The following is a 25,940-nucleotide window of genomic DNA, read 5'->3' as shown; positions in this document are numbered from 1 at the left end:
ACTCAATACTAAACATCCCTCTGGGCTGAACATGAGCACAATCATTTGCTTTCGTGAAAATTACTTCAAAGTGGGCTATGAATGAATGTCTCATAGAATATGGAATTATTACATCTGAGACATCAACAATGAAAAAACAAAGTCTTTGAAGTTCTACAAACATAACAGACAGAAGGAAGCATATGTGTCGCCATTCAAAACACTACATGTTATAAGTTTCAGCAATATATATTTCCTTACATGAAATGTACTGACTACTGTAGCAAGATGCAGGGCAGATGTTGTGCAGAAGGAAGGGGAATGTACTTGTTACCTTCTTATCAGACGTGATGAGTCTAAAAGCTTCTGTTACTTGGTGGACAGTGGCACCACCACCAACATCTAAGAAGTTTGCCGGAGTCCCACCATGTAGTTTTATTATATCCATTGTTGCCATGGCCAGGCCAGCGCCATTCACTGGGAAATAGAAAAACATAATTTCACTGGACAGAACATATTCACAGTTGTCAGACTTTCTAAGCATACCAAGACCAAACCAGATGGGCGGGTTTCAAAGTGGTCACTCATCCGGTTCAACTTACAGACACAATGATATACAGGTGGAGTATCCCATATCCAAATATTCAGAAATACGGAATATTCCAAAATACGGACTTTTTTGAGTGAGAGTGAGATAGTGAAACCTTTGTTTTTTGATGGCTCAATGTACACAAACTTTGTTTAATACACAAAGTTATTAAAAATATTGTATTAAATGACCTTCAGGCTGTGTGTATACGGTGTATATGAAACATAAATGAATTGTGTGAATGTACACACACTTTGTTTAATGCACAAAGTTATAAAAAATATTGGCTAAAATGACCTTCAGGCTGTGTGTATAAGTTGTATATGAAACATAAATGCATTCTGTGCTTAGATTTAGTTCCCATCACCATGATATCTCATTATAGTATGCAATTATTCCAAAATACGGAAAAATCCCATATCCAAAATACCTCTGGTCCCAAGCATTTTGGATAAGGGATACTCAACCTGTATATATTTTCCCTATACAGTACTTAGATTTGTGGTGTGTAAACTTTAGGTGTTCAGTTTCTTTAAATGATGGGCCAGCAGTATGGTTCTGACCAATTGTAGAGACATAGCATACCGCTCTATAAGCCTGGTAACAATACCATAATACAGTCTGCACTTTGATTGGAGTTTATGGGGATAGTGAGTATCTCTATGCAGCCAAATATATAGCAGAAACAATCAGGGAGGACAACATGGTATGGTCTACAGTTTCTGCATAATTACTCTTGCATCATCTCGACGCTAGTGACTTTTTATTTAATTGGGTAAACAAATAGGAATCAACAGCTGGAGTAAGAAGTGTGCAGCATAAATTATGTGGAACAATTACATTATATCATCTTCAGTGTTATGACACACTTGTCTGCAAATACAGTATGCAATAATTAATTCTATTGTGACAAGGAAATTACTGTGATACGTAATCCAGAATTTTGATTAAATAGAATTTTTCAGCACCAAAATGATACCCCTTTCAGACCACCTGAGGCGGGTCGCTCACAGGAGCCTGACACGGGAGCCTCAGGCGCCCATATGCCGCTGTCTGCAACCCGGCATATTGCCGGGGCCGTGACGTGGCGGAGGTAGTGCTTGGAGATCACATGATCTCAAGGCGCTGCCCGTACACAGAGAGTGGCAGCGACCTGGCTCCTGTTCACACTGCACAGTGAGCAGAGTTGATGAGTTCAACCCTGCTCGCTACCAGGGTTGAAATACCGGGTCGCTCGACCCGGTATTTCAACCCTTGCATCTTTCAAACCGCACCTGAATACAGATTATGCTCGCTCATGTGCCAATAACGCCTGTTCATAGGTGGCGGTCTGAAAGGGGTATGAATTACATCTACAAATGTGTCCACATATATCGTTCTTCAATACGTCATGCAGCGGGAGATGCCTGGTGTGAGTGAGCTGACAGATCCCGTGCAACTCGGTTAGGGTGTCTTTTTTGCCGAAAATGTGTCTTATTCGCATCAATATACGAATAACGCGCACAAGCAGACTGTGCTGATTAACATGATATACAAATGCCTATATTCTGTGTGCGACTGTGCATGGCGTGACTAGAGGGGCTGTTTAACATGCAGGGAGACTAGTGGACTCATCTATATACAGTTCTCATATCATCCTCGATGTAACAGTTGGCCTAGTTACTAATTTTTTGTATGACACATTCAACCTTGCGTTGTTATATTTGTTGGTTGGGTATATTTACTAAGCAAGAGTTTATAAAGTGGTACAGTATATACTAGTTTACCAGTTATTAGTATTGCCCTCTTAATTCTGCGCCCAGAAGTGGCTTTAAAAAGGCAGCTTAGAAAATATACTGACCCACTTATGTCAAGAAGCCAATGTTCACTCCCTTGGGCTTTAAATGGCCACATGAGCTCTGCTTCACGGGAACTTCTGCCCACATCAACAGCAAGTATAAATACTTAAGGCACGTATGAGACAGAGGGAGAGTGCCCTTTTAAAACCGCTTTATCCCCACAATGACTTGTGCATACTAATAGATTTAGAGTGCAGCTAGACATTTACTCAGCTGTATTGCTTTGTTAGATTTTCAAAACTGCATAGCAGACACAAAGGAGCACTTCTACCAAATACCAAAGGGCTATTTATCACATTTCTAAAGATATGGAGATCAAACTACATATATACTCTAGAAAGAGATGCACAAATTATGTTATGAGACCAAATGAGGCAAAGCACAATGTATGACAAGCCAATTTCTTTTGCCATTTTCTCCACTATGATAATACAATTTAAATAGTTACAGGGTAAACAATATTTTAATGAGGTTATAGTACAGGAATCCCTGAAGATAGATTAAATAGATATAGCGCTGGCTGATAAGTGACACATGTATATCACAATCTCATTACAGGAAGAAGAAATAGTGGATTAATGTGATTTATGAAGCAGATATAGCATGTACAGTGCCTGCAGACACAGAATAAATGAATTACAAACCCGTACAATGTACATATATTACAGATGATTAACATAATTATTCAAGATAAAAAAACCATTGCTAGTATCATACAAATTAACAAATAAACCAGCTAAACAAATCACATCCAAAAGTTAAAACATAATAACATTTTTATATACCTTTAAGGGAACATAAAAAAAAACAACACAGTTTTATTTAGTTTTTTGTGTTTTTAGAAAGAACTCCTGTTCTGGTGATGACAGGCACAATAAACGCAGGCTTTTGTCAAGCTAGAAAAACAGAATTCATAAGCCCTCAATACGCTGCCATGCGGCCAAGTTGAAGGCGGAATGCTCCTTACATGCTAAACAAGTACAATTAGGCTCAGCTGCATGCAGCTACTTCAGGGCTTATTCATGGGGGGGATATCTAATTGTCCCATCGGGGGCTATCCTATTAGCCCCGATAAACCGGCACAAGTGGTGGCTTCTCGGGGTTAATAGGATAGCCCCCGACGGGAGCTATCCTATTAACCCTGCATCAGGTAACCCTGATGCAGCACCCAGTGCGGTTGAAGATGGGGGAATCAGACTCCTGCGGTGGGCAAGGGACACTGCAGGTCGTCGCGGTTATCGGGGGATTTTGTTTCATGTGAAAACGGGGCTGTTTCTACCAAAAACAGACAGGTTTCACTGAACCGGTGTGTTTTCGGGAGGTCAGTTTTTTGTTTTGTTTTTTATTTACGGGTGATCCATATTGGATAGCCTGTAAAAAAAAAAAAGAAAAAAAAGAAAAAGATCAGTGAAACATCAGAAAAAAGACAGAAACCGATGTTAATTCACCGGCAATTGGATATCCTCCTTGGTTACATAAAAAAAGCATTCTTGCCTTCATTCCAACCTGTCAGTACAACTAACTTATGAACATTGTTACCACTACTGTACTTCACAACTGTAACCCCGGTACTGTACTTCAAATACTGGACACACTGAAGTAAAAAATCACAAACTGTAAATTTACAAATAATTACTTTTCTTCAAACTACTGTACTTTTCTTCAAACTTATTACAATGGATAGGATTCCATTCTAGATACAGTAGGTATATAATGGAGCTCCTCTTCTTCCTGTCTATCTTGAGTAACTTCCCAAACAGTCTCTGAAAGTACATACAGTACATAGTAAAAACACATGGGGAAAAAACTTAAGCTGCCATGGAGCATTAGAAGAGAAAGAATTATAGGATAATTATAATTCATGTTTTTTCTCATTTATATTCCATGGCAGCTATTACAATGGGATATACTGTACCCAAGCTGTACATTAAGGAGGGCAATATATATTGCTGAAATAATTAAAACTAAAATTCAGTGTCTATTTGGAGAACATATCTCTCCCAAACTCAGCGAGTAGCTGATAAGACATCTAATTGATCGCGATTAGAAAAGGTTTAATGGATATCCATCCCGCTGCCTTGGAAAGGTCCAATACTGGAACTTGAACCAATATAGTAGAATGAGCCTATAGTACTGTATTCTTTGGTGCTTCATTGCCATTCTGCTGGTATGCATTTGTTATTACTTGCTCATAAAGGGGAACACAAAAAGGAAGATAATAGTGCAAATTATCGTTTTTAAAAACACACAGGTTTAATGCCAAAAACACACTTACAAACATAGGAGATAAAAGCGCATAGCAAAAATCCCTCTCAGGCAATGGCAGCAACAAGTTTGGAAAATCCTCTTTTATCCCCCGTTGTATTTGGGTTGATGCTGTCTGAAACGCGTTAAGCGTACTGCTCTCTCACTTGATACCATCCCATCTCAGGGCTGCTACTCTGGATATCCTGCTGTCATCTTGTTCCCGAGCTCGGTACAGCCAACCCAAATACAACGGGGGATAAAAGAGGATTTTCCAAACTTGTTGCTGCCATTGCCTGAGAGGGCTTTTTGCTATGAGCTTTTATCTCCTATGTTTGTAAGTGTGTTTTTGGCATTAAACCTGTGTGTTTTTAAAAACGATAATTTGCACTATTATCTTCTTTATTGTGTTCCCCTTTATGAGCAAAGAAACAGCTCTTGTACCATACGAAGGGGACACATTTTGTTGCAGATTGTACATTAAAGATGTATTTGGAAAATACTACAAGCTAATTGTGAAGTTGACACATCTTAAAAAGACGGTATTATCCTTTTTATTTTCCCACTTTGTGGTGAATAATGGGTGAATTGGTTTTATCTTTGGAGCGCTTGTGCTCTACTTTCTGAATATTTTTTTGAAATTGTATTGATTTGTAGTGCAGTGGGGAAGCACTATCAGATATTAGACTACAGCTGCACCATTGATTGTTTTGCGCAGAGTATCTCTGAATACTTTCTTTGCACATGTGTTATTACTTGTAAGATTCATTTGAATGGATTTCTTGCTTCAGATGGAACAGTCCTGGATAAATATATAACTGTTCTGCTCACTAAATTGAATGAGTGAAGTTTATTTAACTTTTCATTAAAAAGCTTGTTAAATGATCTGTTGATTGATATGGAACCTTTATAGCACTTTAAGGAGAGTGGATTCAATAAAATGGTTCTTTGCCTCATAATGCCTGCATTCCCCCAACTCCAACAGGAATAATTGCCTCCATGCAGGTGCACAAACAGCACTTTCGTAAAAGTACCTAGTACAAGATTCAAAAACCAGGGTTTATGGAAGGCTTAATTATTTTTCAAGCATTGAAAAATTGAATATCAGCTCTTCAGATACCAGTTTAGTCTGCAATAACATACAGGGGTGTGTATTTACTAAAATGAGGGTTTATAGAAGAGTATGTATTTCCCATAGCAACCAATAACATGCTAGCTATTATCTTCTAAAAGATGATGGATAGATAAATAAAATCTGATTGGCTGCTTTGGGCAACATCTCCCCTTCAATCCATAGGACACCCCGAGTAAAAGTATGAATGTCAGACATAGACTCAATTTTTCTCTGATACCATACCAACAAGGCAGATATGTGAACCTTGAGGAAGGCCAGATGAAGACGTAAGACTTATTCCATTTGATAAGCCACCCATGTGCTTGCAGGAAGGTTACCTTGAGTTGCAGATGACTGAGGAGGACTTTGTGGGAATTTGCCAGAATCATCAGGTCATCTAGATATGGCAGGATTCTGACTCCCTAGCGACGGAGATGAGACGTCATAACAGCCATGACCTTGTGAAGATCCGAGGATCCGTAGCCAGTACAAATGGCAGAGCCTGGTAAGGGCAGTTCCAGGGCGGGAAATCTAGGTGGAGATGGCGCCCTTGGCCGGTACTACAGAGCCTTATTAAATGGGGCGTTAGTACACCCGACCTGTACTCTTTACGCCCTGGCAGTCTAGTGGGGTCCCTGCTCGGTGACGGTGTCCATGCCAGCGCTGCGACCCGTCTCCCTAAGTCACATACGGAACGCGATTTAATGGCGAGTACCGTCTGGGGCACCCTCTTACCTCCTCCCCATAGCAGCCATGCGATTCAGGAGAGCGGTCTGCGACTGTGTGACTAAGTGACTCCACCGCAAGTACCTGGGAACTGAGCCGCAGGAGTATGCGGCGCCGCTTGGGAGGTGATAGAGCTGCAGCGCTGAAGTGTCACCCTGACATACAGTGCTGACAGCCCAGTTGAAGAAATCTTATTAGAAAGCTTTTTCAGGGCTGCCCAGTGTAGCCCTCCTGTTAGGTGACCTGCTGCTGCAGGCATCTACTTATAGAGGAGGCCCCAATGCATCCTGGGACAGCCTAAAGCTTTAGCCTGTTGGGGACTCTGGATCAAGATCCACTGTATAACCCAATGTTTTCCCGTGGAAACCAATGTATCCTGCTGCAGAAATATATTTTATAAACTCTGTAATAAAACAGGGGAGGGTTATTTTTTCTGAATTGCATTAGAGTGCCAATCACTGGCTCTGATAATCCTTTTATCTAAGAAGCTGGCACCAAATATCCATGCCATGAACTAAAGTTGTTTTATATTTGGGTGTAGAATAATGCCATTACATAATAGGTCCAGACTAAGGGGTAGAGTCCAGGGCTTCTCGTAACTCAACTCCCAGGCCATATAACTATAAAATGGAGCTTTTGTGGATGTTGTGCAACTCCCAGGTCATCAGAAACCAAGGGTGTAGTGGCCAAAATGGTGTCCCCGACTAGAGGGTTTTTTCTCGCAGCCCACCAAGGTTGCGAGCAGATATCCAACAAAACTTAGCTCCTAATTAGCACTACGCTGAGTTGAATAGCTCCAGGAGCTCCCTCCCGGCGCTCTTCAATCCGCTCTGAATTGAATTGAGCCCCTTGATCTCAACCCATATCAAAGAAAATGTATTTAAAATCCACTCCAGAGAACTTGCCATTACTTTTCCTCAATATTAGGAAGGCCTTGGAAAAATGCTCTGTTCTCGATATCTGGCAGAGACGCTCTAGAATTTCTATATTTTGGGATATATGACCATTCCCCATATCCAATGCTGGCACCTTGGACCAGGGAGAAAATCTCCATCTCTTTGTACAATAACTTGCAATAAGAACTTGCAAATTTGTATCGTTAGAATCCTTTATCCAGTCAAAACCCCTAGAGGACTTCAGTTTAGATCTTTGATAGATGTCGCATGTTCCATTTAACATCCGCCTGCCGAAATACAACTTTTTATTTCTTGTTGCAGTATTTATTCTCCCCAGCCTTCCGGGGGTATTTGGGGAAGGCCTCAGTTCCCTTTCCCCATTATCCTTTACTTTTCAACGGTTCATAAACTTAAGTACTTGCTGAAAGCTATGGGGTTCATAGTATTTCATTAATAAAAAATGTGGTGACTAACAGTTACGGTTGTATATACTAGACCAGGGGTGTCAAACACAAGGCCCGCGGGCCAAATCCGGCCCGCCAGACCTCGTCTGATGGCCCGCGGTGCCGCCGCCAGCCTTGCAGCATCCCCCTTTTTTTTTTCAATGAATTTACTCCGTGCCTGCACGGAGTAAATTCATTTTAAAAATGGCTCAAGTTAAAAAAAAATAAAAAATTTTTACTTACCTTCCGGGACCTGGCCCGACTTCTTCCTGCCCCGCACTGCTCCCTGGGTGTCGGACGTGACGTCATCACGTGACGTCCGCCCGACATCTCCAGGGATCAGAGGAGCGCGCGGACGCCGCGGAGAGGAGCAAGAAGAAAGAAGTAAAAGAAAGAAAGAAGTAAAAGGTAAGTAAAGTAAATGGAGGGGGCAGATGGCTGGGCACTATAAAAGGGGGCAGATGGCTGGGCACTATAAAAGGGGGCAGATGGCTGGGCACTATAAAAGGGGGCACATGGCTGGGCACTATAAAAGGGGGCACATACATTATTACAAAAAACAGTAATAATTGAATGCAGTGACATTAATTTATGATAATAAAGAGTGGACACATAGACCTACAGATACAACCGGCCCTTTGATGGGGACCAAACTGCTGATGCGGCCCCCGATGAATTTGAGATTGACACCCCTGTACTAGACATTCCGCTCATATTAAACAGTTTTGTTTTACTTGCAAAACCAAAATAAAGTGAATTAAAAAAACGGGCATCAAAAGATGTGGCTTTACTTCTATAAGGCAAAAAAGTTTCCAACCACAGATATCTAAAGGGAGACTTCATTTCATGAAATAATGACACATCAGGTTTGAGCAAAGATAATAAAAGTTAACGTGTCATCAGAGGTCTTATAGCAAAAGGAAATGTAACGGTTTACTACCTGCGCGCCCAGAAGATAGCAGGTACTTGTGCTCCTTGTACACACTTATCATTAATTTACTTAGCACCCCCAGTTGCAGCTTACAGTGTAAATTCTTCACCACACAAACATACAGAATTAATGTTGCCAGCATCCAATGTGATAATGTGTTTTGGACTGAGGGTGATAAACAGTATCTGGTGGGAACACACTCAGGTAGAATGTAGGATCTCCCTGTGTTGGGAATGCAGATGGTTTTTACATCACATTAATTTATATTATGCAATGCAACATCTGTGTTCTTGCTTTTCTTTGCTTTGCATCCAGCTCGGAATCAGCCCAGTTACTGTATATCTAACTATAAAGATTTTGGAATATCACTATTAAATATGTCAAACACTGGTGTCGCAGCCATGAGACCTTTAAATAGGTACACTGATGTATCGTGGAAAGAATTGTGCCATTGCCATGCCAAGATCTTTGACAGAGCCAAAAATAATAAATCCTCTATATACTCTTCACAGAATGGACCTACGGTAATGGGCCCAAGTGTACTCTTCCACAAAAGTCATGTAGTACTAAAAGTAAGAAACATAAGGGGGCGTAGCATGGCTTTGCATGGAGTAACAGCAGCAAGCTGTAGCTCTTCTACTAAATCTTGTTTAAATATCCTCCTCCCTGGCGCATATTCATTTGAACTAACCGTGCAGCATTATCTGTGAGCGCTGCACCCTTGGACATGATTTTAGTATCTGGGACTGCAGGGGTGCTGTGACTTTACGGGACTGCGTGGTGCGGCCTACCTGCTGAGCGCCGGGACCAGCCTTGCCGCATGACTTACCACTGAGTCCCGCCTCACTTCAGGTCGCGGCTCTCTGCTCTCATCAACTGCTCCGGCTAGAGGTTTGAGACGCTGGGAGCTACAGACGCTGGATGGAGGCAGCCAGGACTCCTTACACACTCAGAAACGGTGAGCTGCTGTTAGTGTGTGTGCCCTCCCGCTGTGGGTCCGCCACCATTACCTCCCAATGGGACTGTTCTCTTTGCTACAGCGCTGGGCTGTATGAGGAGAGATCCCTGCTTGGGGCTATATGCACCAGTCTGATACTACTACTAGAGGGCTGTTCCCAGGATCCGACTACTTTCATCTGACCACCTTAACCTTCTCACGGCCTTTTACCCGTTCCAGCTCCACTCCACTGTCGGGTCAAATTTGCCCGAGCAGAGCCACTTGCACTGGTCCCATTTGCAATACGGGGACCGTGGCTGCCAGCTCATCCCTTCGAATTAACGTCGTCTTGGATATTCACAGTACCGCCAGACGATCCTTAGAAGCGGTGAGCGGTCATCAGTCTGACACGCTGCAGTAAGGAGAGAGCATTGGACTCAGCCGCCGGAGCCAGCGGCACCCGAGCACTTGTCAGTGCCGTATGCACATCGAGGAAGTGGTAAGCGTTATCATCCCGATATGCTGCTACACTAACTAGAGCAGCAGTTAGAACTAGTGCGGTGTCGACTTGGGGTAACTAATAGAGGCCTAATTTAAAACCAACAGTGCACTTGTTATACATTTATTGACTCTAACCTGACGAAATTATCTTCAAGTATGGGACTGATCTATGGATAATATCCAGACTTTCAGCGCTAAACATCAGCTGCCAACTTTCAGGATATATCAAATTTAATATCACCACTATATCAGTCTATCAGTGCACCGATCTGTGTGGAATTGTATGAAGTTTAGTGCGGACCTTTTATTGGCTACATTTTAGTATCAATAGGTATATGTATACTTTATTATGTGATCATTGTGTACATTTTATTATTAAAATTGTGAAATTTTAGTGAAGTCTGCCTGCGCTCTCTTGTTTAGTTTTCTGTTTTCCATTTGTTTAGGGATTGCTAATACCCTATTCCTCTGAGAGCGGCAAGCAGCATTTCAACATAGGCTCAAGGAGGCGCCTTTCTTTCTTGTAGGTTTGATACTACTTAGGCTGCCCTATGTGGGGGATTGGACCCCTTTTTTCTACCTGCATTTGGGAACTCTTGAAAGTGGGCACACTTTATTACCATAAAGATAACGGTGTTAACATATGTCCCTGTGGTGCTAAGGTACAGCACTCATAGCGACTCCCCCTTCCCCACCCTCCTGATACGTGTGGCTCTGCTACTGTTGGCTTGTACCAGCTGCTGGGATCCTAATCCTGTATTTCTCCACCTGCATTGTTAACTGATACATTTCTGGGCCTGGACGCTAGCACTCTCCATTTCAATATATTTCTCATAGGGCTGGTGTGCTGATACGTCACCGTTCTGGAGTCTACTCCTGACCTGCACCCTATTATCCTGCTTCTGTATCTGGCTATTAAATCACAGTTACCCTCCTCAGAACCTGATCCAGGTTACACGGCCTGATCGCGGTGAAGAGTGGACAGGCAGCGGGTGCTCCTGCTAAACTGGAAAAATTTGCCAGGTCCTTCCAAACTTCCCAATCTGCCAGGCAGGGGAATACTAACCCACCCTCTTCTGCATTGGAGGGTGACGGCACTGAGCCTGTTGAACCTGTGCATTCTACCCAACAGATTTTGCAAGCCATTGCTGCGTCTGAACAGAGAGTTACTGATAAAATCGGACAAGTGCAGGTGGATGTCTCTCTGCTTCGGCAAGATTTACAGAAAATTCGAGAGGGTGGGTGAGATTGAACACCGGATTTCGGCAATCGATGACACTACAAACTAAAGTGTCTGACATGTCCTCACAGATGGTCTCTATGCAAGCTAAACTCTCCGATATCGAAGGGAGACTACGACGCAACAATGTCAGATTTGTTTGGCTTCCTGAGAGGGTGGAGGGTTCCTCCCCTGAGACTTTCCTTGAAAACTGGCTCAAACAGCTGTTTGACAGAGCAGTGTTTACTCCTCAATTATCTGTGGAGTGTGAACACCGGCTTCCACCTCGTCCACCCCCACCGGGGACTCCTGCTCGGACTTTTATTGCGCACTTTTTGCACTACAAAGATCGGGACACTGTGCTACAACTGGCTCAGACAAAGGCCCCTTTGCAGTTCGATGGCCATAATGTTTCTGTTTTTCCGGATTTCGCTCTGGAGGTACAAAAGAGTCGCACCCAATTTAAACTGATTAAGAGGAAGCTTCGGGATCGGAACATTCAATATTCCATGCTTTTTCCGGTCAGACTATGGGTGGTATTCAATAACACTACTAATTTCTTTAATTCCCCAAAGGATGCTGAGGATTGGCTTGAGCGTCAACCCCATGACCCTCGTTGATCGACTTTGTGATCAATTATGTTTTTCGTGATTATTACTCTTCCCTATATGCCTCTCCTGCCTCCTATTCTGATGTGCAACTCAGGGACTACTTGGCTCAAGTTGAGCTGCCTGTTTGTCCTGTGAAGATGCTGAGGCTCTAGATGCACCACTTACTTTGGAGGAAATTGAGGCTGCTGTCTCCTCTCTCCCTGCTTCAAATGCCCCTGGTTGTCATGGGATTCCCGTGGAGGTATACAAGATGTTAAAACAGTTTTTTGTCCCTTATTTGCTGGATTTATTTAATTCCCTGTCTCGTCGGGGTCTCTTTCACAATCTATGTCTGAAGCCAATATTATTGTTTTGCTCAAGCCGGGTAAGAACCCCTTATTGCCGGAGTCTTACCGGCCCATTTCCCTACTGACTACAGACGTTAAAGTCTTAGCAAAGGTTTTGGCAACCCGTCTGAACTCCGTTATAACGTCTATTATACACCCAGATCAGACCGGGTTTATGACGAGTAAATCAACTGCCCAAAATTTGCGCAGGCTGTTCTGTCATCTACAGAGGCGGAACTTGGTGGATTCAGGCAGTGGTGATGTCTCTTGACGCTGCCAAGGCCTTCGACTCAGTGGAGTGGGTGTAACTTTGGGGAGTCCTGCGTAAATTTGCTTTTGGACTGCGATTTATTAGTCTTCTCCAGATTATGTATTCTTCCCCTATGGCCCAAGTAACGGTGAATGGTTTTACATTGGCTGCGTTTTCTTTGGAGAGGGGGACCCGGCAGGTTTGCAATTGCTATCGAACCCCCTGCATTGTTATCATTGTCCCCTGCATTGTTTGCAATTGCTATCGAACCTCTGGCCAGCCTATTGTGTATTTCTGCGGAGGTACGGGGAATTAAAGTAGGGGAGGTGGTGGACGTTGTAGCCCTCTACACAGATGATATGCTCCTCTTTTTGCCGTATTCGGAGGAATCCCTTTGGGCTATGTTCCGGGTAATTGATTGATTTGGTATTTTTTCAGGGCTCCTGATAAATAGGGAAAAGTCAAATTTTTCCTATCTCAGGTTGTATTCCTGATGATGTACACACAGCTCACCCTTTGCAGTGGACGCTATGGTTCAGGTACCTCGGTATTTGGATCATGCCCCAGGCTACTGAATATGTAGTTCAGAATATTGACAGTCATTCTAAATTTTAAAGGAGAAAGCTCATGTCTGGAGGAAGTTGCCATTATCTGTACTAGGACGTATTAATTTGTTTAAAATGGCCACCCAGCCTGAATTTCTGTATGTTCTACAAAACTCCCCAATATATATTCCGAAAAAGGTGTTTAGTGGGATTGGAAGTGTACGGTCATCGTTTATATAGGGTAACGAACCAACTAGAGTTTCCATTTACACTTTGTAAAAGTCTCAGTTGCCAGGGGGTTTGGGCCTCCCGAATCTTAGGCTTTATTATATGGCTGCGCAGTTTATTTATCCAGTTGGGTTATGGGTGTGATGGACTTAAATACGATGGGTTTTTTGGCCGAGCGGGTGGAGTGCTCTTCTGTTTTTTCTCTTTCTCCTCTTCAATTTCTGCTCTCTGGTATTTCAGCTACAGGATTACCCCAATTGCTACGTCAGCCGTCTTTCTCTCTATGATTGGTCGGACCATGATACTTGTGTTCCGTTGTGGTTTAATAACACGTATTCAGAGCTATTTAAATTGTCCGTAGATAATATCTGTATTACTCGGTGGGTGATATCAGTAGGTCAATTGTATTGTGGGGGGAGTGTTTAAATCCTTCCAGCAGATGAAGGAAGAATATGACATCCACAATACTGCTTTATTTAGATACCTCCAATTGCGACATGCTGTAGCAGCCCAATTTCCCGACAATCCCCCGGTAATTTCTCATTCACCTGTTAAAGTGATGTTGCTTAATTTGGGTCTGAGAAGAAAAATGTCCTCTATATACACATCTATTAATGACAGGGAGATCCTAAAACAACTACACAGCCCCCGACTAAAATGGGAAACTGATATGGGATCCTTATCTGAAGAGCACTGGATCCAGATTTTGGGGTCTCTTAAATACACCACCCCCAGCAATAGATTTCAACAAGTGTTTTTCTTTGTCCTTCATAGGGTTTACCGTACTCCCATGTCACTGCAGAGGGCTGCCCTTAGAGACAATTCTTTCTGCCCTAAATGTCAGGCCAATAATGCTGGATTTTGGCATACAATATGGGACTGCCCTAGTGTTTATTTATTCTGTGAAGATGTCTGGAGAGATGTGATACTCACTACTCCGTCGCTACCTGCTATCACCCCGAGATTGTGTCTATTTGGTTTGGATCTTGAGGAGACACACTCAGTTACAGTTTATAGATATGTTCTCTGCCTTACTACATTAGCTAAAGTGGTTATGGCCAGAGTCTGGTTCTCCACTGATCCTTCAAATATATATAAATTGAGGACCTTAGTTAACGAAGTAACCCGGCACGAGCGCCACATGTTCAAACTGCGTGGCTGTATCACTAAATTCTCTGAGAAGTGGGATGGCTGGTCTAGTTCTAAACTGGGTAGATGTTACGAGCCGCTGTCCTGCTGGAAGGTGAACCCCCGTCCCAGTCTCAAATCACAGGCAGACTGAAATAGGTTTTGCTCAGGAATATCCCTGTATTTAGCACCATCCATCTTTCCCTCGACTTGAAACAGTTTCTCAGTCCCTGCTGCTGAAATATATCCCCACAGCATGATGCTGCCACCACCATGTTTCACTGTGGGGATGGTGTTCTTGGGGTGATGGGATGTGTTGGGTTTGCGCCAGACATAGCGTTTTCCTTGGTGGCCGAAAAGTTAAATTTTCGTCTCATCTGACCAGAGCACTTTCCTCCATACATTTGGGGAGTCGTCAACATGCCTTTTGGCAAACTCAAAACGTGCCTTCTCATTTTTAACACTAAGTAATGGCTTATTTCTGGCCACTCTTCCATAAAGCCCAGCTCTATAGAGTGTACGGCTTATTTTGGTCACATGCGCAGAAACACCAGTCTCTGCTGTGGAACTCTGCAGCTCCTTCAGGGTTACCTTTGGTCTCTGTGCTGCCTCTCTGATTACTGCCCTACTTGCCTGGTCTGTGAGTTTTGGTGGCCGGCCCTGTCTTGGTAGGTTTGTTGTGCTACCATGTTCTTTCCATTTGAAGATGATGGATTTGATGGTGCTACGAGGGATCACCAAAGATTTGGATATTTTTTTTTATAACCAAACCGTGACTTGTACTTCTCAACAACTTTGTCCTTGACTTGTTTGTAGAGCTCCTTGGTCTTCATGGTGTGATGCCTCTTGCTTAGTGGTGTTGCAGCCTCTGGAGCCTTTCAGAAAAGGTGTATTTATACTGACAGATCATTTGACACTTAAATTGCACACATGTGGACTTCATTTCACTAATTATGTGACTTCTGAAGGTAACTGGCTGCACCAGAATTTTTGAGGGGCTTCATAGCAAAGGGCTAAATACATTTGCACATACCAATTTTCAAATTTTTATTTATAAAAATTATTTTTTATATACATTTTTCTCATTTCACTTCACCAACTTAGACTATTTTGTGCATATCCATCACATAAAATTCAGATTAAAAATAAATAAGATTTTAAACATCCGGTAAATCTTTTTCTCCTAGTCCGTAGAGGATGCTGGGGACTCCGTAAGGACCACGGGGTATAGACTGGCTCCGCAGGAGACATGGGCACTATAAAGAACTTTAGAATGGGTGTGCACTGGCTCCTCCGTCTATGCCACTCCTCCAGACCTCAGTTAGAGAAACTGTGCCCAGAGGAGACGGACAGTACGAGGAAAGGATTTTGGTAATCTAAGGGCAAGATTCATACCAGCCCACACCATCCACACCGTATAACCTGGAATATACGCAACCAGTTAACAGTATGAACAAAACAGTATCAGCCAACGACTGATCTTAGCTGTAACATAACCCTTATGTAAGCAACAACTATATAAAAGTCATGCAGAAATATGTCCGAACTGGGACGGGCGCCCAGAATCCTCTACGGACTAGGAGAAAAAGATTTACCGGTAGGTTTAAAATCTTATTTTCTCTTGTGTCCTAGAGGATGCTGGGGATTCCGTAAGGACCATGGGGATTATACCAAAGCTACAAACCGGGCGGGAGAGTGCGGATGACTCTGCAGCACTGATTGAGCAAACATGAGGTCCTCATCAGCCAGGGTATCAAACTTGTAGAATTTTGCAAAAGTGTTTGAACCACGTAGCTGCTCGGCAAAGCTGTAAAGCCGAGACGCCTCGGGCAGCCGCCCAAGAAAAGCCCACCTTCCTAGTGGAATGGGCCTTTACCGAATTTGGTACCGGCAATCCAGCCGTAGAATGAGCCTGCTGAATCGTGTTACAGATCCAGCGAGCAATAGTCTGCTTAGAAGCAGGAGTGCCAACCTTGTTGGCTGCATACAGGACAAACAGAGCTTCTGTTTTCCTAATTCGAGCCGTCTGGCTACGTAAATTTTTAAGGCCCTGACTACATCAAGGGATTTGGAATCCTCCAAGTCTCCCGTAGCCACAGACACCACAATAGGTTGGTTCATATGAAACAATGACACCACCTTAGGCAAAAATTGAGGACGAGTCCTCAACTCTGCTCTATCCACATGAAAATGAGATAGGGGCTCTTATGAGACAAGGCCGCCAATTCGGACACCCGCCTTGCAGATGCCAAGGCCAACAACATGACCACCTTCCAAGTGAGAAATTTTAACTCAACAGTTTGAAGAGGCTCAAACCAGTGAGATTTTAGGAACTGTAACACCACGTTAAGGTCCCATGGTGCCACTGGGGGCACAAAAGGAGGCTGGATGTGCAGCACTCCCTTTACAAAAGTCTGGACTTCTGGGAGAGAAGCCAATTCTTTCTGGAAGAATATAGAAAGGGCTGAAATCTGTACCTTAATGGAGCCTAACTTTAGGCCCATATCCACTCCAGTCTGTAGAAAGTGGAGAAACCGGCCCAAGTGGAAGTCTTCCGTAGGAGCATTCGTGGCTTCACACCAACATACATACTTCCTCCAGATACGGTGATAATGTTTCGCCGTCACCTCCTTCCTAGCCTTTATCAGAGTAGGGATAACTTCTTCCGGAATACCCTTCCCAGCTAGGATTTGGTGTTCAACTGCCATGCCGTCAAACGTAACCGCAGTAAGTCTTGGAACACGCAGGGCCCCTGCTGCAACAGGTCCTCACTGAGAGGAAGAGGCCATGGATTTTCTGTGAGCAGCTCCTGAAGATCTGAATACCAGGCCCTTCGAGGCTAATCTGGAACAATGAGTATTGTCTGCACTCTTTTTCGTCTTATGATTCTCAGTATCTTTGAGATGAGAGGAAGAGGAGGGAACACATAGACCGACTGAAACACCCATGGTGTCACGAGAGCGTCCACCGCTACTGCCTGAGGGTCCCTTGACCTGGCACAATACCTCCGAAGCTTCTTGTTGAGGCGTGACGCTATCATGTCTATTTTAGGAAGTCCCCAAAGACTTGTTATCTCTGCAAAAACTTCTTGATGATGAAGTCCCCACTCTCCTGGATGGAGATCGTGTCTGCTGAGGAAGTTTGCTTCCCAGTGTCCACTCCCGGAATGAATACCGCTGACAGAGCGCTTACGTGATTTTCTGCCCAGCGCAGAATCCTGGTGGCTTCCGCCATTGCCACTCTGCTCCTTGCCCTGCCTTGGCGGTTTACATGAGCCACGGCTGTGACGTCTGATTGAATCAGAACCGGTAGGTCGCGAAGAATATTCTCCGCTTGTCATAGGCCGTTGTATGTGGCCCTCAATTCCAGTATGTTGATGTGCAGACAAGCCTCCTGGCTTGACCACAGTCCCTGAAAATTCCTTCCTTGTGCGACTGCTCCTCATCCTCGGAGGCTCGCGTCCGTGGTCACCAGAACCCAGTCCTGAATGCCGAACCTGCAACCCTCTAGAAGGTGAGTACTCTAGAGCCACCACAGGAGAGACACCCTGGCCCTGGGGGACAGAGTTATTTTCTGATGTATTTGAAGGTGGGACCCGGACCACTTGTCTAGAAGGTCCCACTGAAACGTCCTCGCATGAAACCTGCCGAAGGGGATGGCCTCGTAGGTCGCCACCATTTTCCCCAGTACTCGAGTGCATTGATGGACTGACACTCTTTTCGGTTTTAACAGGTCTTTTACCATGTTCTGGAGTTCCTGGGCTTTTTCCCTCGGGAGAAAAACCCTCTTTTGTTCTGTGTCCAGAATCATGCCTAAGAAAGACAGCCGAGTCGTTGGAACCAACTGCGACTTTGGTAGATTTAGAATCCATCCATGTTGCTGTAGCACTCCCAGGGATAGCGACACGCTTTTCTGAAACTGTTCCTTTGATCTCGCTTTTATCAGGAGATCGTCCAAGTACGGGATAATTGTGACTCCTTGCCTGCGTAGGAGCAACATCATTTCCGCCATTACCTTGGTGAACACCCTCGGGGCCGTGGAAAACCCAAACGGCAACGTCTGAAACTGGTAATGACAGTCCTGTACAGCGAATCTCAGGTATGCCTGTTGAGGAGGATATACGGGGACGTGAAGGTATGCATCCTTTATGTCTAATGACACCATAAAATCCCCCCCTTCCAGGCTGGAGATGACTGCCCTGAGAGATTCCATCTTGAACTTGAACCTTTTTAAGAACAGGTTCAGGGATTTTAGATTTAGAATGGGTCTGACCGAGCCATCCGGATTCGGGACCACAAATAGGGTTGAATAGTACCCTTTCCCCTGTTGTGTTAGAGGAACCTTGATAATCACTCGCTGTTGACACAGCTTTTGAATTGCAGCTAAAATTATCTCCCTCTCTGGGGGAGAAGCTGGTAAAGCCGATTTGAAGAATCGACGAGAAGGCACTTCTTTGAATTCCAGCTTGTAGCCCTGGGATACAATTTCCATCACCCAAGGATCCACGTCCGACTGAACCCAGACGTGGCTGAAGAGTCGAAGACGTGCCCCCACCGGTGCGGCCTCCATCAGTGGAGCCCCAGCGTCATGCGGTGGATTTAGTAGAAGCGGGGAGGACTTCTGTTCCTGGGAACTGGCCGCAGCAGGCATTCTTTTCCCTCTACCCTTACCTCTGGAGAGGAAGGAAGAGCCCCGACCTCTTCTGGACTTATGCGACCGAAAGGACTGCATCCGATACTGTGGATGTTTTCTTTTGCTGTGGGGGAACATAAGGCAAAAAGGTAGATTTACCCGCGGTAGCTGTGGAAACTAGGTCCGCGAGACCTTCCCCAAATAAAACCTCACCCTTGTAAGGAGGGCGAGGATTCCCACCGTACCCTGTCCTGTGCTGGGAAAGGATACGCCATAAGAACTCTTTTGGGAATCTGCAGTTTTTTGTCTGGAGTTTCCCAAGCTTTTTCAAATAACGCGTTCAGCTCATGAGATGGGGAAAGGTTACCTCAGGTTTCTTTTCCTTAAACATGTGTACCCTCGTGTCAGGGACAGAGGGGTCATCTGTGATATGCAAAACATCTTTTATTGCAATAATCATATAATGAATACTTTTGGCCACCCTTGGGTGTAGCCTTGCATCATCGTAGTCGACACTGGAGTCAGAATACATGTCGGTATCAGTGCCTGCTATTTGGGATAGGGGACGTTTTTGAGACCCTGAAGGGCCCTGTGACACAGTCAAAGCCATTGATTGACTCCCCGTATTATCTCTGGACTCTCCAATCTCTTATGTAACAAGGTCACATTTGCATTTAAAACATTCCACATGTCCAACCAATCAGGTGTCGGCTTTGCCGACGGAGACACCACAATCATCTGCTCCACCTCCTCTCTAGAAGAGCCTTCCGCCTCAGACATGCCGACACAGGCGTACCGACACCCCACACACACACACACACAGGGATTGTGTGTGTGTATATATATATGCTATTTATATGGTGTATACACAATGGTTTCTTATGCTGTCTGATAATCTTAATAAAAGTGCCGCCGAGCACTGAAACGTTGATTTAATCCAAGATGACGTTGTAGTCTCCAATTTATTCATCCGGAGTGCCGCCGAGTGGTGAGAGGATATAGATAGATTTTATATATATATATATATATATATATATATATATAGATATATATAGATATATATATATAGATATATATATATATATATATATATAGATATATATATATATATATATATAGATATATATATATAGATATATATATATATAGATATATATATATAGATATATATATATATAGATATATATATATATATATATATATATATATATATATATATAAATAAATAAAAGGCAAGATGGCCCGGCACTCCCTTGTACCTTGTAGAAGTAATGGCTGCGGTGCCCTCCCTGTGACCGTGGTCACTAAATGCACAGGTAGGAAGAAGGCGGCACTCAGTCAGGCTATCTTCAGAAAAAATAGGTAATTTATTAAGACCAAAAGGCCTTTTGGTCTTAATAAATGACCTATTTTTTCTGAAGATAGCCTGACTGAGTGCCGCCTTCTTCCTACCTATATATATATATATATATATATATATATATATATATATATATATATATATATATAACAGTTCCCCCAATAAGGCCCTTTGGAGAGACAGAGAGAGAGTATGCCAGCACACACCCAGCGCCAATAACACTGGAAACTAAATTCCCAGATAAACAGCGCTTTTATATAATCATATAGATAAATCTATACACTCACTGCGCCTTACAAGTGCCCCCCCCCCCCTCTTTTTTGCCCTCTGTCACCGTGTTCAGCAGAGGAGAGTCCGGGGAGCCAGCTTCTGCAGTATGCTGTGGAGAAAATGGCGCTGGTTAGTGCTGTGAGATCAAGCTCCGCCCCCTCAGCGGCAGGCTTCGGTCCCGCTCAAATTTATTTATACTGGCGGGGGATTATAAAATATACTGCCTCCGCAGCCTATATATTCATATGAGCCAGTCCTAGAGGTTTATTGCTGCCCAGGGCGCCCCCCCTGCGCCCTGCACCCATCAGTGCCTGCAGTGTGTTACCTCATAGAAGATCTGAAGACTTCTGCCGCCTCTGAAGTCTTCTTTCTTAATATACTCACCCGGCTTCTATCTTCCGGCTCTGCGAGGACGGCGGCGGCGCGGCTCCGGGACGAACGGCGAGGGTGAGACCTGCGTTCCGACTCCCTCTGGAGCTAATGGTGTCCAGTAGCCTAAGAAGCAGAGCCTATCATTTAAGTAGGTCTGCTTCTCTCTCCTCAGTCCTACGATGCAGGGAGGCTGTTGCCAGCAGTGCTCCCTGAAAATAAAAAAACCTAACAAAATTCTTTTTCAGAGAAACTCATGAGAGCTTCCCTGTAATGCACCCAGTCTCCTCTGGGCACAGGATCTAACTGAGGTCTGGAGGAGGGGCATAGAGGGAGGAGGGGCATAGAGGGAGGAGCCAGTGCACACCCATTCTAAAGTTCTTTATAGTGCCCATGTCTCCTGCAGAGCCCGTCTATACCCCATGGTCCTTACGGAGTCCCCAGCATCCTCTAGGACGTAAGAGAAAATTAAATTACAGGTTGTAATGTAACAAAATAGGTAAAAAGCCAAGGGAGGTGAATACTATAGCAAGGCACTGTTCAACCATAACCAGCTTAGCCCACACTAATACGCCTTTGTGAACTATAGGGGTCTGTTTTAGTTGTATTTGTCACTCTATTTCCATGATTTATAACTCTAATTATGGATACAGTCATCTTTTCTGGCCCATAAAGATGGAGGACAAAGCATGATTTATCATGCTAAAAAGAAACATACTGTATTATAAATTCTACACATGTACCACACATGGGTCACAGTCTCAAAACATAAAAGTTTGGGTAAATCTGTGAATACAACATGCTACAGAGTATAGCTAAGTATTTAACAGCAAACTACTAAACATTACACTAATGAAGAGTGTAACAGGTCCATAACAGAATGCTCTCTGACCGGCATAACAGCCACAAGTTCATTGTATACAGAAACACCAGTTTATATAACCAACATAACCGCCATTGGCCCATTAGTCCCAGCACTACAGTCCCACAGCCACATATCCAGTGATCAAAAATTAAGCACCATGTCTACCACGTTCTAGCTTTGTGTTTCCTATGTTCCCAGAATCCTTACCTGATTTAAGGCGAAGCCCAAATAAAGAGTAAATTCTGCAATTTTATATATGATATCACAGGGTTTCTCTCTCACTGACTTTACTTAACAGCAGCTGATAGCTTTGTGCCAAGGCAGCAAGATGGGCAGCGCTCCCATTTATCATTCAGACTGGCTCATTAGCTAACTTACATGCTGGTAGCATAGTTCAGAGACAACACAGAACGTACAATACGATATATAGAATAATAATATTTTTCACATGTATATAGAATACAATGAACAAAACAAGCATGACGTACCAAGGCACCCAATATTTCCATCCAGGCCGATGTAGTTGAGGTCAGCTTTTGCCGCTTGTTGGTCTCGTTCATCTTCCTGTGACCAGTCTCGGAGATCAAAAATCATCTTTTGACGATATGCTGCATTCGTGTCAAAATTTATCTTTGCATCCATGCACATCACTAGAGAATAGACAAACAATATAGTTTAATAAATAAAAAGTGTTAGGTGTTATTTTTTACATCAATGCTTTCTATTACAATCAAGCAACTTACAAATGATACAAAAAACCTCCCAAAAAGAACAGACGAGGGTTTACAACAGGAAAAGGTGTTCTTTTGTTTACTATTATTCTTATCATCCATATGTTGTCACAAAAGGGTCCACAGCAACTTACAAAATACATAAACAGTATGAACAAAAGAAAAAAAAATTAATAAAGCTGGGTACACACTTGCCGATAAAGTAAATGATGTCGCTCATTTTGCCCTTCCTGAGAGAAATCGTTGACCATATTGACTATTGTGTACCCTGCAGAACGATGAGCAATGTGCATCCCAGAGGACGTTAATGACCCTCGCTGTCGGCCGTGCATGCAGCTGAATTTGAACTGCAGTCCAAAAGCTGCATGCGGCACGGCCTGGCCGCAGCGTGATGTCACTGAGCGATTACATTTGCATATCGCTCATTGCGTATGCGCTGCCGACGACCGCCCTGGCAGGAAATGGAACACACTAGGCGACGTCGCTCATAGAGCACACCCTTACAGTACAAAACATTGCAGAAAATAGACAAGCTTTATAAGCACTGCTGCACCAGCAGTCAGTCATAATACCCAAATAAGCAGAACGGGTTGTTGGCAGTGGCAAAGAGATGGTATAAGGGAGGGAAGAAAAGCACATGAGTGAAGAGAGCCCCGCTTGTGAGAGCTTAGTGTCTAAAAGGGAGTAGCATAATAAAGTCTTCCAAAAATAAATGCATAAAAAGAATATCTGATAAAGGAAGTAACCACAAATGCTGTACTAGCTAGCAGACATGTGGCACACCTCCGTCTGAAGGAAACTATTGTATTTTCAAACACTTTGTAGATTCACAGATCACTGGGCGATGTGGACTGCCATCTCACAAAGAAAAGTCCTGCTTCAAGTTATCAGTCTGTATATTACATCAGTGATTGGTATTGTACACTATAAGCCTCAAAAGGAAGACTAACATGTAGCCACATGAATAATGGTTTTTGTCCCAATTTCAAAATAACACTTTTAGTTATACGGTGCAAAGTTTTCAGAAACACATACCTTGAGGAAGTTACATATATAATCTGCATGAAAAACGATACTAAAAAAACCAGTAGGAAACCTAAAGAAACCTCAATATGGATAACAAAAGGACACAAAATCCCAACTACTACTTGAATATTTAAGGTTAAAGGTCATAGTTAGAAATCCAATAACTGCGGGCATCTGCTGGATCATTGCGCACATCTGGATATTACGAAAAGTAAAACATCACTTCGTTCTTTTCACACCCCTAGCAAGGAAAAAAATAGGATTTTAAATACCTGCCGGTAAATCCTTTTCTCGTAGTCCATAGAGGATTCTGGGGTCCATTTTAGTACCATGGGATATAGACTGTTCCGCAGGAGCCTTCGGCACTTTAAGACTTTTTAACAGTGTGAACTGGCTCCTCCCTCTATGCCCCTCCTCCAGCCCCTCCGGATTACGAGAAAAGGATTTACCGGCAGGTAATTAAAATCCTATTTTCTCTAACGTCCTAGAGGATGCTGGGGTCCATTTTAGTACCATGGGGATGTACCAAAGCTCCCAGTACAGGCGGGAAAGTGCTAATGTTCCTGCAGAACTGACTGACCAAATTTAAGGTCGTCAGCAGCCAAGGTGTCAAACTTATAAAACTTAGCAAACGTGTTTGCACCTGACCAAGTAGCAGCTCGGCAGATTTGCAATGCCAAGACACCCCGGGCAGCCGCCCAGTACGAACCCACTTTCCTTGTAGAGTGGGCTTTTACCGAAGTCGGTAACGGCAATCCTGCCATGGAATGAGCGCGCTGAATGGTACCCCTGATCCAGCGCGCAATAGTCTGCTTAGAAGCAGGACACCCAATCTTGTTGGGATCATAAAGGGCAAACAAAGATTCTGTTTTCCTTATCCGAGCCGTTCTTGCAACATAAGTCCTCAACGCTCTGACGACATCCAAGGACTTTGAAACGGCTGAGGTGTCAGAAGCCACTGGCACCACCACTGGTTGGTTGATATGGAAAGAAGACACAACCGTCGGAGGAAAGTGCTGACGTGTTCTCAGTTCAGCCCTATCTTCATGAAATATTAAATAAGGACTCTTGTGTGACAGAACTCCTAACTCAGACACTCGTCTGCCTGAAGCCAAGACCAACAGCATGACCACTTTCCAAGTGAGAAACTTTAACTCCACCTCTTGCAGAGGCTCAAACCAGTCCGATTTAAGGAACTGCAGCACCACGTTAAGATCCCATGGTGCTGCAGGAGGCACAAAGGGAGGTTGGATGTGCAGAACCCCCTTCACGAATGTCTGGACCTCAGGAAGGGAAGCCAACTGTTTCTGAAAGAAAACGGACAAGGCCGAAATTTGGTCCTTGATAGACCCTAATCTCAATCCAGCATCCACACCCGCCTGTAGAAATAGGAGAAGTCGTCCTAATTGAAAACTCCACAGCAGGAGACTTCTTGGATTCACACGCAGATACATACTTTCTCCAAATACGATGGTAATGTTTGGACATTACCCCTTTCCTGGCCAGAATAAGTGTGGGAATGACTTCATTGGGAATACCGTTACGGGCTAGGATCTGGCGCTCAACAGCCATGCCGTCAAACGCAGCCAAGGTAAGTCCTGATAAACTAACGGCCCCTGCTGAAGCAGGTCCTCGCGAAGAGGAAGAGGCCGAGGATCTTCCAGTAATAACTCCTGAAGATCTGGATACCAAGACCTCCTTGGCCAGTCCGGAGCAATGAGAATTGCTCGAACCCTTGTTCTTCTGATGATCTTGAGAACTTTTGGTATTCGTGGAAGTGGAGGGAACAGATATACCGACTGGAACACCCACTGGGTCACCAGTGCATCTACTGCTATTGCTTGTGGGTCTCTTGACCTGGAACAATATTTCTGAAGCATCTTGTTGAGGCGCGATGCCATCATATTCACTTGAGGAACGCCCCAACGACTTGCTACCTCAACAAAGACCTCTGGGTGGAGGCCCCATTCTCCTGGATGGAGATCGTGTCTGCTGAGGAAATCCGCTTCCCAGTTGTCCACTCCCGGAATGAAAATTGCAGACAGAGCTTTTGCATGTCACTCTGCCCAGAGGAGTATTATTTTGTCACCTCTGCCATTTCTGTTCTGCCTTGACGGTTTATGTAAGCTTCTGCCGTTACATTGTCTGACGGGACGACCTTGAAGGTGTGCCGCTTGATGAA

At 43.8% G+C, this 25,940-nt stretch overlaps 1 protein-coding gene across 2 annotated transcripts in view; it reads right to left on the bottom strand.

Moving 5' to 3' along the window:
- The window catches only part of SUCLA2 (succinate-CoA ligase ADP-forming subunit beta), a 196,533-nt gene that overhangs the window by 27,072 nt on the left and 143,521 nt on the right, over positions 1 to 25,940 (bottom strand). For both annotated transcript variants that reach the window (XR_010213687.1, XM_063952800.1), the window contains exons 7-8: positions 22,490 to 22,651; positions 314 to 456 (exon numbers count right to left, since the gene is read on the bottom strand). Coding sequence is in view for 1 of the 2 variants with exons in the window: in XM_063952800.1 (XP_063808870.1) it covers positions 314 to 456; positions 22,490 to 22,651 (305 nt within the window). In the remaining variant the exon portion in view is untranslated. The remainder of the gene's footprint in view (positions 1 to 313; positions 457 to 22,489; positions 22,652 to 25,940) is intronic.

This window comes from Pseudophryne corroboree, chromosome 2 (assembly GCF_028390025.1).
Source record: "Pseudophryne corroboree isolate aPseCor3 chromosome 2, aPseCor3.hap2, whole genome shotgun sequence".
NCBI lineage: Eukaryota > Metazoa > Chordata > Amphibia > Anura > Myobatrachidae > Pseudophryne > Pseudophryne corroboree.
Note: the sequence above shows the minus strand (reverse complement) of the source record. Positions and strands in the feature narration are given on the sequence as shown.